The sequence below is a fragment of the Periophthalmus magnuspinnatus genome, chromosome 21 (genome assembly GCF_009829125.3).
Source record: "Periophthalmus magnuspinnatus isolate fPerMag1 chromosome 21, fPerMag1.2.pri, whole genome shotgun sequence".
NCBI lineage: Eukaryota > Metazoa > Chordata > Actinopteri > Gobiiformes > Gobiidae > Periophthalmus > Periophthalmus magnuspinnatus.
In genome coordinates this window covers 22755625-22773289 of record NC_047146.1, presented here as the reverse complement: position 1 = coordinate 22773289, position 17665 = coordinate 22755625, and the positions used below count along the sequence as shown (strand labels likewise).

At 38.5% G+C, this 17665-nt stretch overlaps 1 protein-coding gene across 1 annotated transcript in view; it reads right to left on the bottom strand.

Moving 5' to 3' along the window:
- Positions 1-1446: 1446 nt before the first annotated feature.
- Positions 1447-17665, bottom strand: part of LOC117389857 (dehydrogenase/reductase SDR family member on chromosome X-like) — a 36434-nt gene continuing 20215 nt past the window's right edge. The window contains exons 4-7 of the mRNA XM_033987584.2: positions 14358-14459; positions 9950-10157; positions 8490-8697; positions 1447-4938 (exon numbers count right to left, since the gene is read on the bottom strand). Of these exons, the coding sequence (XP_033843475.1) occupies positions 4759-4938; positions 8490-8697; positions 9950-10157; positions 14358-14459 (698 nt within the window). The 3' untranslated portion in view covers positions 1447-4758. The remainder of the gene's footprint in view (positions 4939-8489; positions 8698-9949; positions 10158-14357; positions 14460-17665) is intronic.

Sequence of the window (17665 nt, the reverse complement as noted above, 5' to 3'; positions counted from 1 at the left end):
ATCGGTGCCAAATATAAGTCATCAATTGCTAAGGGCAGGGAAGATCATTTTGTTCTGTTGCTTCTTACTTTACATAAGAAAGCATAGGTGACAAGCTCCATTGTATTGCATGGAGCAGGCTATAAAAAGCATCAATGGAGCGATAGATTTTGCTAACAAGAAGCGTCATGTAGCTGTCTACACTATTGTCATTCAAATATACCTTGATGAACCAGGTCAAATTGTAGCATTCAATTCAGATATGTGGAGTCAAATCAGGTTTCAAGGGCTTATTCTTTCAAGTCCGCAGTAGACCGCCTTTTGTCTATTGTCACAGAGTAGACAGGAAGCTGGATTCTTCTTGGAACTGTGTCAACTGTGTCAGGTTTAAAGTGTGAGTGACGACAGGAGCAAATGTAGGTTTCTTTTGAATAATAAAGTCTACCCAAATATTAATATGAACTATCACGATTCACGGCTTGTTCAACTTTGACTCGATGTAAAGTTTTGATGGACAGAAATATAGTTTTGAATGTGTAACAGGTTGGTGCAGTGGTACTATAGCTATACCGTGGTACTAGTGAGAGTTATATAAGACAAGGCATGTGGCATAATTTTATATACACAGACTGCATTCACACACCTTGCCCTAGTTTGGTCCCGGAATGATCCTGGGGTATTCTGGACTAGGTTTGGCCCCATATTGTCCTTGTTCAGTGTTATATTTATACACACATATATACATTCTTTGTCTGAATGCTTCCCTGGATCTACTGGTTTGGTCTAAAATTGAAAAAAACTAAACAAAACTGGTTGATAAAAATGAAATCTAATTTAGTAAAAATCCTAACTGAATAAACGAAATGGCTAACGGCATTCTCTTACCATTTTGTAATAATGGGACCTCCACTGTCCCCCAATAAGTTATAATGAGGTATGATAGAAGACCAGTAACACCAATTTTTGTAACGTCTATTTGAGGAAATAAAACATAATCAAGCATGATGCCCCATTTTTGCTAAACTACTCAAATTAATTTCACTGATAACAAAGCTATCGTACAAATTGAACGTTTAAATGAAATTATTCCAGCCCTATTGCGTGTGCGTGCGAGTATTTATGACATTGTGGGGGACAAAAAAATCAGGTCCCCATAATGTAAATCCTTTATTATTGGATCAAGAACACAATTTAAAGTTCAGATATGTATTAAAATGGGTTAAGGCAGAGTTTACGCTAAGGTTAGGCAAGTAGTGACTGTGATTAAGGTTAGGATCAGTCTCCAGCAAATGAATGCAAGTCAATGTAATGTCCCTAAGAAGCATGGAAATCAAACGTCTGTGTGTGTGTGTCTAAAGTTCAGTCCCTGCTTTAGGGTTTGTGTCTCATATCATCTCATTACATTGACAGTGTCTCTCTTCTCTCTCCCTTTCGCTTGCACACACATAAGGAAAACACAAACCAAGTGGCACAATGATATGTTTATTGAGAGGCTTTGGATACTTAGAAAAAGGTGTCTGCTGCTGGAATGTCACAACCATTGACAAAAAACATGGCGTCCCTTATCTAGTCAAACACTCTCTCCCCCGCCACACACACTCCGCACCGCCGAGAAGAAGAGGAAAAACTAACAGCAATGCACAGGACAAGACACTATCACAGTTGTCTACAAGCTTTTATCTACATGGAAAAATTCACCGGTACACATTAAGGAGGGAGATTTTCTTTAGGCACAGCAAAAGCAATAATAACATGTGTTGAATTTTGACAACAATAATCATAAAAATAAAACATCTTCCACATTTTCAGGAATCTACAAGGAGCCCAGATGGCCCAAATGTTTACAGTGGGTTTTCAGGGCATCTGACGTCAATCCCGTATGCATTTTTATATATGGTCTTTCTCTTCCTATACACTCATATAGTTTGGATTTGCACAACTTGAGGCTTTGACATTTAATATAAACGTCGTCCCAAGTCTGTCAGAAAAATGGCTATTTAGAGCTTCTCCATTCTACATACAGTACATATGCCACTGCTTAACATTAGCGGTGACTTGAAATGACATGAAAATTCACACACAAACATTACTACAGACAATTACAAGAGCAGTTTTGGCTCTTTTTATAATTGAGATTCAAGTTCAAGAAGTTCACTGCATTGTCCCAAATCTGATCAGAAAACCATTGATTTCTTGGAAAATTCCTCACTTGTTTTGTCCAGTATAATGTTTTCTTATTCAGTGTTTTTAGCTGGTGTTGATTTGATGTAGTTGCAATCCAGATGAGGACTGGGTTGTTCAGTTCTTGATGTTGTTTATAGGGGGAGCCATGCAGAGAAAAAGAGCAATTAACATTATCCAAAACAGCTCAAAACACAAAGGATTTGACTGAGAGGCTGGTATTCAGACCACACACACCAGCATATTTTCAAAAACAATGATGTGAAAGTTAGATTTTTTATGCTCTGTAGCAGTTTATTCCTGACCAGACAGCTGTTTTCGACAAGTGCTGGTTTCCTAATCAATATAACATCTAGGTTTTAGATTACTACCTCTACATTTGCAGCATTTAAAAATCATACCTTTGTATATTTTGTTGAGTTTTTAGTGTGCAAACTGAATAACAAAACTGATCAGAACATTATCATTTTTAACATACATATTTGGACTATATGGTTCTTGAACTGCTGTTATGATTGTTGTAATGATTTCCAATGCATTATATAAGCTAGTCCAATGTGGAACCGAATTTGAATTATGGATCAGATTCAATTCACAATTTCCAAGTCCATTTCATTCACTCCACAACCCTACATCATTTCCATAGCAGCTACACCCTTCGGGCCAAATGATCATTATATTGTGACCTCATTTTTTTTCTAAATGGCTTCAGGTCTGTCATGACACTTGTATTTGGAATAGTTTAATATAATGTATGACCCAAATTTAGTATTCATTTAAGCTGAATATTAAAACCATTTTGACCTTTACAAACACCCTCTTTTGGTCCCAACCCATCATTTGTGAAATACTGGCTTTCATATATGGCACACTAATGAATGAATAGCTTGTGGCTGGTATCATTTTGAATTGTACACTTAGTTTACTGCCTACCCACAACACCTTGCTCTGAGCACAGTGATACTATTGCTTCATGTATGGCAGGTTTAGATGCTGAGTGGCAGTTTTAAAAGCAGCGCATTACTTATGAAGGGGAGAGGATTTTGAGCTAATGCTTCAAGATAAAACTCCTGCATCATCGTCACAGCCGAATGGTAACTCACAGTGGAGATGTATTTTATGATGGCAGGCTATAGTCTGTGAGAGCCCTGCATGAGAAGAACACAAGCCTTTGTTTGCTCTGTGCGTGTTTAGATAAGCCTTTCGCCTGGATGTACTGTGTGTCAGCTCAGCAGATGGAGTTAGATTCTCACCACTGGGGAAATCTCAATCCCACAATGCACTGGGAGCTGCGCCAAACGAGGAAGTGGCGATAATAATAAGCGGCCAATCAGAAAGAAAACAGCGTATTTTGCCCCTAGAAATGCTTGTTTTTGTGCTCACTATCACTGTGTAATGGTCTTCTTGAGATATCTGTAGATCAAACATCACAAAATGATTTCCATCGAGCGTAATATGGCGTGAATTGAAGTGGGGTTTTTACAGTGCATTCTTTTGTTTTTACGAGTGAAAAAACTAACAAATGTGTGTGCAAATATTTTAACACGTTAATCACCAGATCAATGGCGTATATCTTAATATGGGGAATTATTAAGGCTAATCTGCCATGGGAATACTCTTCAAAACCCCTGTTGACCGCAAAGAGTTCTTTTTGTCATGGCACTGGTGAGCACAAATTGAGGCGTTCTTATCCAATCTTAAATAAATTGAGTTTTTTCTTTTGAACATTTCAAAGTTTAAATATGGGCCATGGACAATTGGGAATCATTCTATATAACTGACATAATAAAAATGGGTTTATAGCTTATTGGAAAGAAGACAAACCCCCATCCAATTGAAAGATAGGACCTTTTTTTTCTTTTTAGTTTCTCTTCTTTTTATTATTATTTTTAAGAGTTTTTTTTTGTTTTGATGTTTAAGTAAAATTAAACCATTCTTTGTTCAAAACTAGACTCCAAATCCCATTGTTTTAAGTAATGATAGAGTGCTCTAGGCTAAATGATTATAAACTGAGAGATATGTCAAAGTACTGAGATTGAGGCTTCGATAGAACTCATTAAATTCATACGTGGACAAAAATAACTGGATGCCTAATGTCCCCTGTTTTCAAAATGCAGCTTTACCTAATCTAGATTTCTGATTGCACCTCTAAAATAAAACCTAAAATCCTTAGTATTGATTTTAAGGCAGAGTGAGTGCAGCTTTTTCAGCAGTAAAATCATTTATCTGGTTAGACTTCTACAAATGAATGTTGGTCCTAAGTATGTATGGCAGCTATAACTACTGACGGTGATATAGACCTTGAGTGCCTACTTGATATTTAGTGCTCACAGTGGAAAACAGAGCTGTCTTCAATCACCCTTAGCCCTTCTTTGGCGAGTCTGCAACAAATAGTCTTATGCATTGCCTATAGCCATCACATTTTTGGATTTCAGATGGCAATATACAGTATGTCAGCATGAGCTATGAGTAACAAAAGATGAAGGGGCTAGAGGGTGAAAGTGGCTGGTTGTTCTGGGTCAAAAGTCTTTATTTTTCTTTGATGCTTTCATCTTAGAGTGGAGTCTATAAGGGTTGCCCACTTCGGTTAGGCCGGTGCTACTGCAGACCTAGCAATTGCATGGTGGTTTCCCATAAGCTTAGCTGCAGTTGGGGATGAAAGGTCACGGGTGATGTCATCTGCCTGCGTCCATTGACCCAGTAGTCTTCCGCACGCCCCCGCTCCAGCGCTGGTGATAGAGCGGTGTACAAGACCGTGGCAGCACCCTGTTTAGGAGTCTGGGAAAAGCAAGAAGACACAATGGTTGGTGTTATTAAAGACAGTATATAAAAGTATAATGACTGGCTTTCCATGCTAAAGTAAAGGGTTTTTCTGTCTTTGTCTTAGATCTCTTCCTAACTGTTGTACATCTTTTGGTTACATTGGCAAGTCAATCACATCTGCTTTTAAATACCTTATTGGTGTCATGCTAGTAGATCACTTACTTGACCCACTGATGCACGTATTTTTCATTTTTGTCACTGTAATTGCACTGTATTAGAACAGTCAGTGAAATGTGTGAAATGGGGTTCAAGAGTGAGGAAAGGCATTCAGCATTTTCAAGTTCAGGAATCAGTCTTAAAGTAGACATATTGTGCTTGTGTCTGCTGTATCGATGACACCTGTGAATCATTGTGTTACAATTTGCACATTTTAAATATTCATCTAAAAGGATTTAATAAAAGAAACAAGTCCACTAACTTCCGTGTGGTGCCCAATGGGAGCTGAAGTCACCGTAAATATCATCACAACAAAAACACATGCGGTTGTCAGCACCGCTGATAGATAGCTGCACACCACCCTAGCAAGTAGTGCATTTTTAAAAATTTGTACCAAAATGACTATGCAACGCTGCCGAATCCTACATGTATCACTGAAAGAAGAAAATAAAATTGGAGAATGAAATAAGTACAGAGCAGTGGATGTTTACTGTGGTGGTGAAAAGTTGATCATCAACATGACATCTTGAAAATAAGTGATTAAAGATTGCTCAAACATGCACTGATCACTCCACGTACAACTTTGAGAGGGAGAACTATAACATGGTTAAAGCTCTGAAAATGTCTATTTTGAGTAATAGGTCTGCTTTAAGTATGATTTAGATGTATGTTTCCTTCCACAAGTAATTTGATAAGACAACTTTTGACTTTTACAAGGGTAGAATAATTTTAAATGAGAAAATCTTAGCATTTTCTTTGCTGGTCTTGATCCATTTCATTAAACTGATTAAACTGAGCTGTCACATTGTTCTGTTCCTTCATATTTTAACAATGACACAGACAAATTAGCGACAAATTAGCAACATAACGCTAAATGTGTAAAACTGATGAACAAATGGTCAGTGTTTCATTCTCAGTTTCCAGGACTGAACAGCATTTCCTCAGCAGATATCTAGTTCATTTATTTATTTTTTATAACCCTCTTGGATCTGTAGACATCAAAAAGAATTGGAGTGTTGACAGGTTGACAAGTACAACAACAAGTTTCCTCTTCCAAACAAAGGCTGTATCTAAGTGTGCTGTGTGAATGCCAGAGGAGGATGGACGTCTGAGGATGTTAGGATCAGTTGGCGCTGGGGTAAGGGTAAATGTGCGTGTATGTGTGCGATTGTGAGTGTTTGTGTGTGCGCTTCTCTGTTAGCATTGATGCGTTTTAACAATGAGCTCGGTGTCAGCCTTGAGACCAGCTGGGGGGTTTTGGAGCAGAGGGTATATCACATCCTGGAAGCAAAACCTAAGTGTTTAGAGGGAAAAGTAGGCTGCTTATCAGTGTAATGTCAAAATACATTTTGGTGAATTTGAATTGTTATGATATAAAAAACTTTCAAAGGAGCTCAAGCAATTCTGAGCACAACATAACAGTGTGTCTGGGCTTCTTTCACTGGTGGGATAGTGAAAAAAACACCTTGAACACTTTATGTACTTGAGAAAAGAAAACTGGTTTCCATGACAACAGTTTCATTCTGTTCCACATGTTGCTGAGTCATATGAGCTTGTATGGTACACTCTTATGTCTGTTTACTATAATTTAACTGTTGAACAATTTGGAGGGGGGAAATATTATATATATTTTATTGTTTGGAGAGGAAATTATGTTTTCCAAATAGCTGCAGTCTTTACATTTGTTCATTGTGGCCATTCAAATTGTTATTTTTGGTTTGAGTCCAAGTTTAGCCACATTCAAAATTGAATAGTAAATTATATATATATATATATATATATATATATATATATATATATATATATATATATATATATATATATATATATATATATATATATATATATTATATAATATGTTACTATATTAGTTACACTATACTTTAAAAAGAGGTATTGTACTGTTATTTAATGATGATTAGGATTATCTTAAAGCTATATGCACGTAATCTTAGTATCTGGCTAGGGCATATTATAGAGCGTATCAATATTTAGCTATTTTGTAAACCTTATATTTTCTAACACATTGTTGTAGGCTAATTAACATAATCAGCAAGTAAGACTCACAGTTTTGAAAAATCCTAAATACAAACAAAAAAAAATTGTATTACTAGACATGAAAATGATGCTGGGTATTCAATGGCTTAAACTGTATGTTTACACCAAGCTGGTAATCTGATTTCTTACATAAGCAGTAAATCAAATTGTCCTTTAGTGTACTTTCTTGGATATTCATCTGATTTCTTTTGTGGCATAATCTCATTTAAAACAGCACATTCTTCCAGGAAGCCCTTATCCAACATGGCACAATTCTTTTCCCATTTTGATAATGGTGACTGCGACCGCTGTTTTACTGAATTATGCTTTTGATTCACATACAAGGTGCAAGAACAATTGAGACTATACCAGGCTTTGCGTAATTACTACAGGCATATCTGGTGTACCTAATGCATTTGTATATGTGAGGAAAAACACAAGCCAGAAGGTTGCGCTTGGAGGTAAGTGGATGTGACAAATGCAGTTTTAGTCCAGGGCACGCACACATGTCGCAGTGCGTTAACTCCCAAGGACATTAACCAGTGCCAACGGCAACAGCCTTCAGCTATGCAAGAAGTTCTCCATAATTGAATAATCAACAGCTTGCAGTGAACAAACCTTTGCAGACCAGTTTTAAAAAAACTGTTCTGCAAAGGTAAAATATCTATAAACAATGCGGTATTTTCAAAACTTTCCAAATAAATCATGAGAACCCAAAAATGAATACACACATTACTATGCTGAAAAGAGCATTTAAACATCATAGCAAATGTTGCAAATTAATCAAATTAGTTGAAAACTACTAATTGTAAATCTTTAAGTTAGTGTTATCATGATACTAAAATTTCCAACTTAATTTTGGAAAAATTGTTAATTTTTGATACAAATTATGATATCACAATAATAATAATTAGATAATAAAAAAACAAAAAAATTATTTCCAGTTTTAAATACAAAATAATAGTAGTTTATTACCAAGCCATGTAGTTCTGGTATTGATAAAGACAATTAAAACATTTTAGGAAAGGTCCAACTTTGTCCTTAGGGTTAGGGCCTATCAATATAACTGCTCAAATGAGTATCTAGTTTCGATACAACTTTTAGTACTAGTTCAGTTATGGTTGTATTTATACTGTATAAAGTTACAAAAGACAGAATAGCTATTTTGATATGTAAATGAAAATACTTTTGCAACAAAACTTTTTTCAAACTTGGGCAGTACATGAGTCAGAAATCCACCTTTTTGATGCAATCTGATCAAAACTTTGAAGTGGTCCCAGTCTCTATGTGAGTGCCAGTGGAGTGTGTCATACCCAGAAAAGCAGCTGTGCGATGGTGCCTTGTGCCAGACGCAGAGGTGCCCACATGTGCTGGTACAGGGCCGTGTGCACCATCCCGGGGTCCACAGCACACGAGCTCACAGGGGACCCTCCAGCTCGGAGCACTCTCTGCAGCTGTAGACTGAACACCAGCAGGGCCAGTTTACTGCTGCAGTACGCAGCGTGGGCTGAATAATACTCGCTGTGGAGACATGAGGCAATGAGTTAGAGTGGTGTGTAGAAAATATGAACTCTCAATTCAATTGTATAGGCACAATGCTTATACCTATATGTAACATGTTTGTCACCATGGAAATGTTATTGCTTGTCTGGATTTTCTTATTAAGTATAGTATTAAGCTTATCCCCATGGAGCCAAGCATATGACAGCACCAGGTAAGATTTAGGGAGATGGGACCCTGCTCACAGTAACAATGCATGTTTTTCAAGGTATTTTAGAAATAAATACTAGATGTGTTTAATGCCAGTGGAACAATCTAAGCAAAGTCCATGTTCAAGTTTGTTAGGAACTTCCCACTAGAAAAGAAACTACTTTGAGGCAACCCATCTTTATAAAAAATATTAAATACACAGGTTAATTAGATCTTTAAAGCCAGTTAATATATCACCATATGCTGACATGCCCCTCTTTAAAGCTGTTTTATACTCAGTTTTGAGTGTTGATAGATAGTTTACACTGCAAGTTAAATAAAATTAGATACTGACCATTTCACAGATGTAACCAGGGCCTGTAATTATTTTTGGACAGTAATGTGGACACAGGAGGACCCTCATTGAATCTCTCATTTGAGGATTAACTAAATTATTTGAATTGAATTTCACTAAATTGGACTGAAGAATGAGCCACCTGAAGGCCACTAACGCCAGCACTAAATGAGCCACTTGGACCGAGAGAGGAAGTGTAAAAGGTTAAATTACAGGGCAATTTGCTAACTAAAAAGCAGTGCTTCTCAACTGGTGGGGGCTGGTCCAAAAATGAGTCATGTGAATGTTGAGATAATTCAAGTAATTAACAAATGATTTATTCACTTAAATTTTTTTTCTGATTCACCACAGCATATAATTTTGGTTCTGGCTCTTTTTTTTATAAAGGACAAAATGAATCACTATTGTTTTCATTATACATTTCTTGAACATAAACAAGACAGATTTCGGATGCATGACATTTAACACAAAGAATTGTTAACTTTCTTTCTCCATTGTCTGGTCTCTACCCAAACACCATGCTTTACTGATAGAGATTTGCATAGTACCAGTTTTACATCAAATACCCTTCGTGCCACAGCCATCAGTAATTATTATCATCGACAAAGCTTGTGATTCTTTATTGCTGATTTTACATAAACATAAATTGGAATGAAAATAGCTCCTCCAAACTATTAATACAGCATGCTGAATACACAATGGCTGAATGCATCTGTGAATGTAACATACCTGCTATTGAGGTCATTGAGTTGGACTTCTCCAATGCGATGGGCTGAAGAGGAGACATTAACCACTCGTGAGAAACAATCAGACGTCCCAGACTGCTTTAGGTTATCCAAGAGAAGCCACGTTAACAAGAAGTGGCCCAAGTAATTCACTCCAAAATGCAGCTCAAATCCATCTTCAGTACGACCCTCGGGAACCAGCATTATACCCGCTAAAACACAGACGAAACACAGTGCACATAAGAACCATTATAATAACATCAATGCTAAATAAATCAGTAAATTCAACCAACATTATTTTTACAATATTGATACAGAAACAAAGGTATCTGGGTACCACTACATTTTAATTAACCTTAATAAAGCATGATCAAAGACTTATTTCATAATGAACTAATATGTATTAAGACTGATTGAGTAACTACGGTACTTAATTAAAGTGTTATGGTTAGGAGTTAGGGTGATTACCGTAAATTTCGGATTATAAGCCGCTACTTTTTTTCCACGCTTTGAACCCTGCGGCTTGTACAGCAGTGCGGCTTATTTATGGATTTTTTACTGGATAACGGCCCCTGGGTTTTATTTTCACGGACAAGCCTTCTACACGTGGCAGATAAATATGGCAAAAACAACTTAAGTGCATTAAAAAAATACAACTCACCAAACCGCTGCATCAGAGGGAGCCCTGCGCTGATTATGTGATTATGTCTACTCTGCTCCGCAGTTTCTTTCAAAAACTCTAAAGGCGTATCGTTTAATCCCAGGTGCTTATTCTCCATGTGCCAAAGCAGTTTTGAAGGTTTCATTGCCTTATTTGCTTTTCCCGTATGTTACGTAGAGCGGACTGTGCGCGTGAGTCACCTGCAGCGACAAACCCAGATTTTAAGTAGGCATTGTCTGTTAAATTTATCTTTCTTTTTCTTGGAGGTGTAGTCTCCTCTTCTGGCTCCTCAGTTGTCCTTTTCCCCTTTGTTAAAAGCTCTCCAAAGACTTTTGTTTTGGCTCATTTTCACTCGCTTGTGGCTCTACTTTTGTGCGTCGTGTCTGATGTGTTATACGTGATACGTCACCACGGAGACAAGAGCAGATAATATACTTGCTACTACATCAAATAGATTTCTGTGGCGATTTCCAGCAGGATTTTCATGATACATCTACGGACGAGCTTATTAGTGTGTCATTAGGGACGGGCGAAAGTTGCTCCTGACCCCTGTGCGCACAGCGTCTGAAAATCAGGGCTCTTTACGCAGGACTGTGAGCTGTGTCTGTGTCTGTGTCTGTGTCTGTGAGACGTGAGCGGTGTTTGTTTTGAACATTGTTCCGCGAGTGTGACGCTTATTTTGAGCAACGAAAAATAAGAAAATATAATTTTATTTCAAGATCATAATAATCTTCCAATTTAAACTACAACAAAAAAGAGCTAACACAAATAAAATACACTTCAGCCACGCAGAGCCGCAGTATAAGGCTGAAAGAGGCGCATACGGCTCCGGAGCCGCGGGTTGCCGACCCCTGAAATAGAGCCACTGCACGTAAGCTCGACATCAATGAATCCAACTTGGTCAATGTAAAAGACGACAAAAGTTTTCAGAGGAAATAAAAGCAGATTTTCCGTTTTGGTGCAGTTTTATTTTCTAAACCTGCAGATGTGTTCATCCCGTGTTGATGTCGTGTTGGTTCCAATTTTCAGGCACAGTTAAAAAAAAAGCGTGTCGGTGCACCGTCTTTCTGTGTAAATATCTCATGTTACAATATGAAAACCTGCGGCTTTTATTCAGGTGCGGCTTATATATGTACAAAATTGATTTTCTCTTCAAATTTAGCTGGTGCGGCTTTTAATCAGGTGCGCTCTGTAGTCCGAAATTTACGGTAAGTGGTTTCTAAGTCTGAATCATTCTTAATTTGTTTATTACTAATTAGGTCTTTGTTCATGCCTTATTTAAGTAATTGAAAGTGTAATTATTATAAAGTGTTGCAAGTATTTACATCAAAATAAAAAGTTAAACCTATCCTTCAGAAAATTTTCCATGGAGATAAGTTTTATGCCATACTGTGGCTACGATCTTGCCAAAGGACCAACATTTTCATGGAGACATGCAGGTGAAGGTCCTTGTCCAGGTCAAGTAAAGCCCGCAAGACACTACAGGATTTTTGAGTTAAACAATTTTTAAACCTGAGACAAGAGTGCAGACTAAGGGCTGGCACTCCCAGATTTGGAATTATATAATATTGCTTTTGAAATGAACAAATTATCCAAACATTGGAAGAATCAGGTAACGGATAAGGGGTGGGTTGGAGTTGAAAGGTCATTGGTGGCTCCATTTAATATCATCCAACTTCTTTCACAGAATTCTAAAAGTGAAAGTGAGAAAAGTCTCAATGGGCGTGGACCAGGGCGCATCAAAGACTGGGAATTTCTGCATATAAACAGTGCTACTCCTCGGTTTGGAATAACCCAGCAATACGCATTGGCAAGTCTCCCTTTTTGTGGCAAAAATGGTTGATACAAGGAGTTCAAAAGATAGAGCATGTATACAGGGATGACAATTTCTTGTCATTTGATATGTTGAAAGATACATTTAAGTTGATAGACAAAGGGGATTTCTAGAAATATTTACAAATCAGAAGCAGTGTGAATTCCGTTTTAAATTTGAACCACCTGCAGAACGAGAATGCTCTACAGGCCAGGCTGAATTTGCCAGTGAATATGCAAACTGCATCATTGTATTATAAGATGCTTTTAAATAACCAGGGTGCAATATGTGAAGGCTTGAGATTAAGTTGGCAGAAAGATCTAAATATTAAGATCAGTCAGGATGTGTGGGATGGGGTGGTTTCAAATGTAGGCTGGGCTACAAGAGATGCTAGAAGTAAGCTTATTCATTTTAAAATTATTCATCGATTTTATTTTACTCCATCAAAGCTACACAAAATGGGCCTGTTGCAGAACAATAACTGCTGGAAATGTAAAACCAAAAGTGGTACATATCTTCATGCCTTCTGGGAATGTCCTGTGGTGTCTCCATTCTGGACTGATGTTATTGAAAATCTGGAAAAGTGGATTGGCCTACCTATCCCAGCATCACCACAGATGTGTCTTTTGGGAGATAAGTCTCTCTTGCCCCCTGGATTCACAATGGACATGTACGGGTTGGCGATGGGTGGTTTTATTGTGGCTGCCAGGCTAATTCTGGGGGTCTGGAAAAGCCCCCACGGGCCACGGATTGAGGACTGGTTTGGGCTGATGACAGAGACTGCTGCATTTGAAAGACTGATCTCAAAAGTGAACAACACCCTGGACAAAACGAACAGGATATGGAGTCGCTTTTTGTCATTTGTGGGGAGTAATAGCTCTGCTGTACAGAAGGAATAGACTGATTGATGTGATCAGCTGTCATATATTTTGTTTTTTGTTTTTTTTTTTGTATTTTGTATGTCTTTTGTTCTTATAATGAAAATTAATACAAACTTTAATGACAAAAAGAGTGCAGACCACAGATATAATCGTAATTGTATGAGATTTTAAAACTTACGATCCTCCAACAGACAGCAGCCAAGAGACCGCACACCACATCTAACGGTTGTGAAAGCTAGCGCACTCGCATCAGCCATTTCCTGTCTACAGTAAAGTGACTCACTCTGAGACTCTCATCTGTTCAAAGCGATCAGAGCATTGCACTTATAGATTACTTCTTAAAATGTAGCTTAGAGAATGTTTGACACAGATAGAAAACTGCCAAAAAATACCAGATAGATACACAGGAAGTACTCTTTTTTTATTGGTAATCTGCAGCAGCTTCAGCCACTGACCCTCACAGTGTGAATTCATGATTATACAAATGAGGAACTATGCTCACCTTTTTCACACTTTTTACTTTATAAAGAACACTTCAAACTGGATTAATTGTGATGTTTTGTTGGGCTGGGTGCCGGATTTGCGGTAAAAATACAAACCTTTTGGATATAAGGATATGGATGAACACAACAGCTTAATTTCATGGCTACAGTGAGTAATAAAGTAATAAAGTAATCATTGTCATTTTTGCTATTTCCCGTGTTTGTATCTTGCGCCTCTGTGTCCGTCACTCCGTCTGCCCCTGACGAGCAGCTCAGAGTCGCACTGACACCACACATTTGAGAAGCCCAAGTGTATGGTGTCCAAAGTCAATCCAAAGTTGAGTCACACCTCCCCAAAGTCTGGGAGAAGCAAATCGGAGCCTAAATCAGGACCTTTAAGTTGTTATCAGTCTTGGCAATTTAAAGTGCAACTATTCTGTCACCTGAATTACTATGGTTTCATTTACATAAACACAGAGTCACAAATTCCACTTATAAATTTTTTATTTTTATTTTTAAATATACTACTGTATACTACTAGTGCTACTACTGTATATACTGAGTCATGTTCTTACCATTGTTGACAAGGATGTTTAGTGGTAGGTGTCTGTTCTTGAAGCTATGAACAAAATGGCGGACTGACTGCAGAGAGCCCAAGTCCAGAGTCAGAAATTCAACTGCAACAAAGACACAGAAAAAACAGACATGAGAACCACCAGGAATGAATTATTTCTGCTGGTACTTCCTGGAGGCCAGACTTCAAAGAGACTTTTAATCATCTGGTTACATTGCAATGGCCTCCTTCACTCCACTGTCTTACATTAAACTCAAGCCATTTTCAAAACTATCAAAAGCTTGAGAAAATGAAGATGTGCATTTGATTAGATACAGGTAAGATAGCACAAGAAAGTATTTTAACCCTTTTCTTGATGTAGCTTGATAATTATTTTTCTGGTGAGGATGTTCAACCTATCACTCTATTGGGATGTTTTTATTTTTCAACAGCTGACCAAAGATTATGCTTACGTTGTTTCGCAATGTGCTTCAAAAATACAGTAATTGTTTTGGGTGTAGGAATTCACCATATTAGGCTTGAAAAGCACAGTTCTGTTACATGTATAAAAACAGGTGTAAAATGGTCTGAATAGATTTCACTATGCTGTATGTGAAATCTATTCATCTATTCACTCATTCTCTATTACAGTATAACTCAATGTTTATGGTAATGCATTTATCCCAATTTCATTAAAAACAACAGTGAGCTTGAACGTTTTTTATGATGGGCCTGCCACATGCTTGTCACCACGGAGATGTAATTTTTTTTGTCAAGAATATTCAACAGTATGGTATTAAACTTGCAGTTTATATTTTTCAGGGATAGGGAAGTTAATGCAGTTCCAGTTTCCAGGAAATTTTATAGCACTTTTGTACAAAATCTTCATTTACAAACATTTAGTTTTCCAAATCAGCCAGTGTGGACCCTAGGGCAATCCTGCAATGGTATACTGTAACTTTTGTGATTGTTTTACTTGTAATAGGGTAGGCAGAAAAAAAAAAAATCTATATACCAGATACTAATTGATACTGGAGACTGGTATCAAAACTAGCAAAATAAAGCTCCATAAAGCCTTATTAAAATCCAAATAACTTTTTTTATTTCTGCGTATATCATTGGGTGCAAATAAAGCTTAACTAGTTGAGTCTTGCATGCCACTAAGATTTAATAGAATCACATATATAAGACAAAGCTGGACCTTTCCTGAAAAGTAACTACAGTTATGTTGTGCTGTATAAAACAAAATCAGTACCAAACTTTTCCTTCGTATTACAACCAAGATGGTAACATTTGTTCAAGCAGATATATTTTGAGCGTCATTTAATTTTCCCTGAATCCGCTGCTGTTTCATGTCACCATTATTTTGTTTGATGCCCTTTACTGCTCTTCTCCACCCAGAAACTAATGTCTCACCCCTCCCAAACTCCACTAAGCCTGTAGATATGAAGCACGATTAGACTGGCACAAGACGAGAGCAGTGGGAGGAGGAGTAGATAGATTTGATAAGGTTCAAATGGCCTCCTATGACGGATGAGAGCTTGGATAGAGAGGTTTTTATCTACAAGCAGTGCCACTCACCTGCAGCAAGGAGGCGGAGATAGTGAAAGGACAAAGAAAGGGACAGCGGGGTGTATGAGAGGCTCTCTCGAGTTTGTTCAATGGACCAAACGGGAGCAATGTGTCTGTATGCATGACAGCGGTAACTATGACTGCAGGTGCTTGAAACTATATTGCTTGTAGTCCCCCTCTCCAATCCCCACTTCAGTGAGCTCCCTTGGGGTCAAGCCCTTTAAGACTGAACGGTCAAATCTGGAGAGCCCACTGGAAGCCAAATGCCATCGATCAAGTTCACGCTTCTACTCCTCCTGCTGCTGCTGCCGACAGGACTGTAATGATAACGATTCGAGGATTTTTATAAAGCTGCAGTCAACAAGTGCCAATAGGAACACAAGCAGAGATGTGGTTACAGTGGAAATATGGGGAACTTTAAATAGTCACATTTATAGTATATGTATATATAAATGGACATAGCTAAACTGCCAGCCGCTGCATTCCAAAGTGATCATGGGCATGCTTTCGGCTCCATCGACTCTGACTCCAATTCACTTTACATTAGAAAACTGTTACCCCTCTCTCCAAGCTGCTGTCAGGCTCATCATTTTGGTCTTAAAATGTTTGTTTGTATTGACCCGCTCTACATAATCCTGGTAGTTTTATTTCACTATTGTGTTTGTAACTCAAGATATAATAATAAGAGACAAATCAGCTGCCTTCTTTCCCCGAGGTTGCTCCCGCCAGGTTTGATAGACAGCGTTGCCAAGCACCCGCCCCCTGCCAAACCAGCAATGTTCAATTCAATTCAATTCATTTTATTTTTGTAACGCCCAAAATCACAACAACAGTTGTCTCGAAGGGCGTTCATGTTTTGGTTGATGGGGGAAACCGGAGTACCCTGAGGAAACCCATCCAGACACGGGGAGAAACATGCAAAACTCCACACAGAAAGGCCTGGGCGACCCGGGGATCGAACCAAACCCTCTTGCTGTGAGGCATGAGTGTTGCCACTCAGCCACCGTGCTGCCTACACACAAAAAAAAAACAGGAAAATCAAACAACAGGAAAAATCAGACAAAACAAGAAAAATCGGCCAGGCGAGGAGGAGGAAGACCAGGCAGGGAGAAGGAGAGCCGTGCGAGGAGGATGAGAGCCAGGCGAGGAGGAGAGGGAGGCGGGTGGAGGAGGACCAGGCGGGGAGGAGGAGAGGGTCCAGCTGTCATCAGGGCATCTGAAAGAGTTACACTCCACAGGGGGAGTGGGACAGGGGACAACATGTGAATAGCATTGCTGATGAGAAAACAGGACAAAGCAGAGGATAGTGCTCAGGTTGCCATACTTCCTCCAGCTAGTTATCTCCTACTGCAGCCTATCTTATCCCGGGTTTTAATGTCCCTCCCTAACTCCCTCACTAAGTAACCTGGTCATAAGCTATACCGGAGAGGAAGGTTTTACGCCTGGTCTTAAATACAGAGACTGTGGGGGCCTGTTTAACATCAGCAGGGAGTTGATTGCATAGCACAGGAGCTTGGTAACTGAATGCTCTCCCTCCCACTGTACTTTTGGACACTCTAGGAACCACTAATAGTCCTGCATTCTGAGAGCAGAGTGCTCTGTTTGGCTGGTACGGGACAATAGCATCTTGCAGATAGGACGGGGCCATACCGTATAGGGTTTTGTATGTCAGGAGGAGGACTTTGAATTTGATTCTAAGCTCGACAGGAAGCCAGTGCAGATATTTTAGTACAGGACTGATGTGGTCTCTTCTTTTAG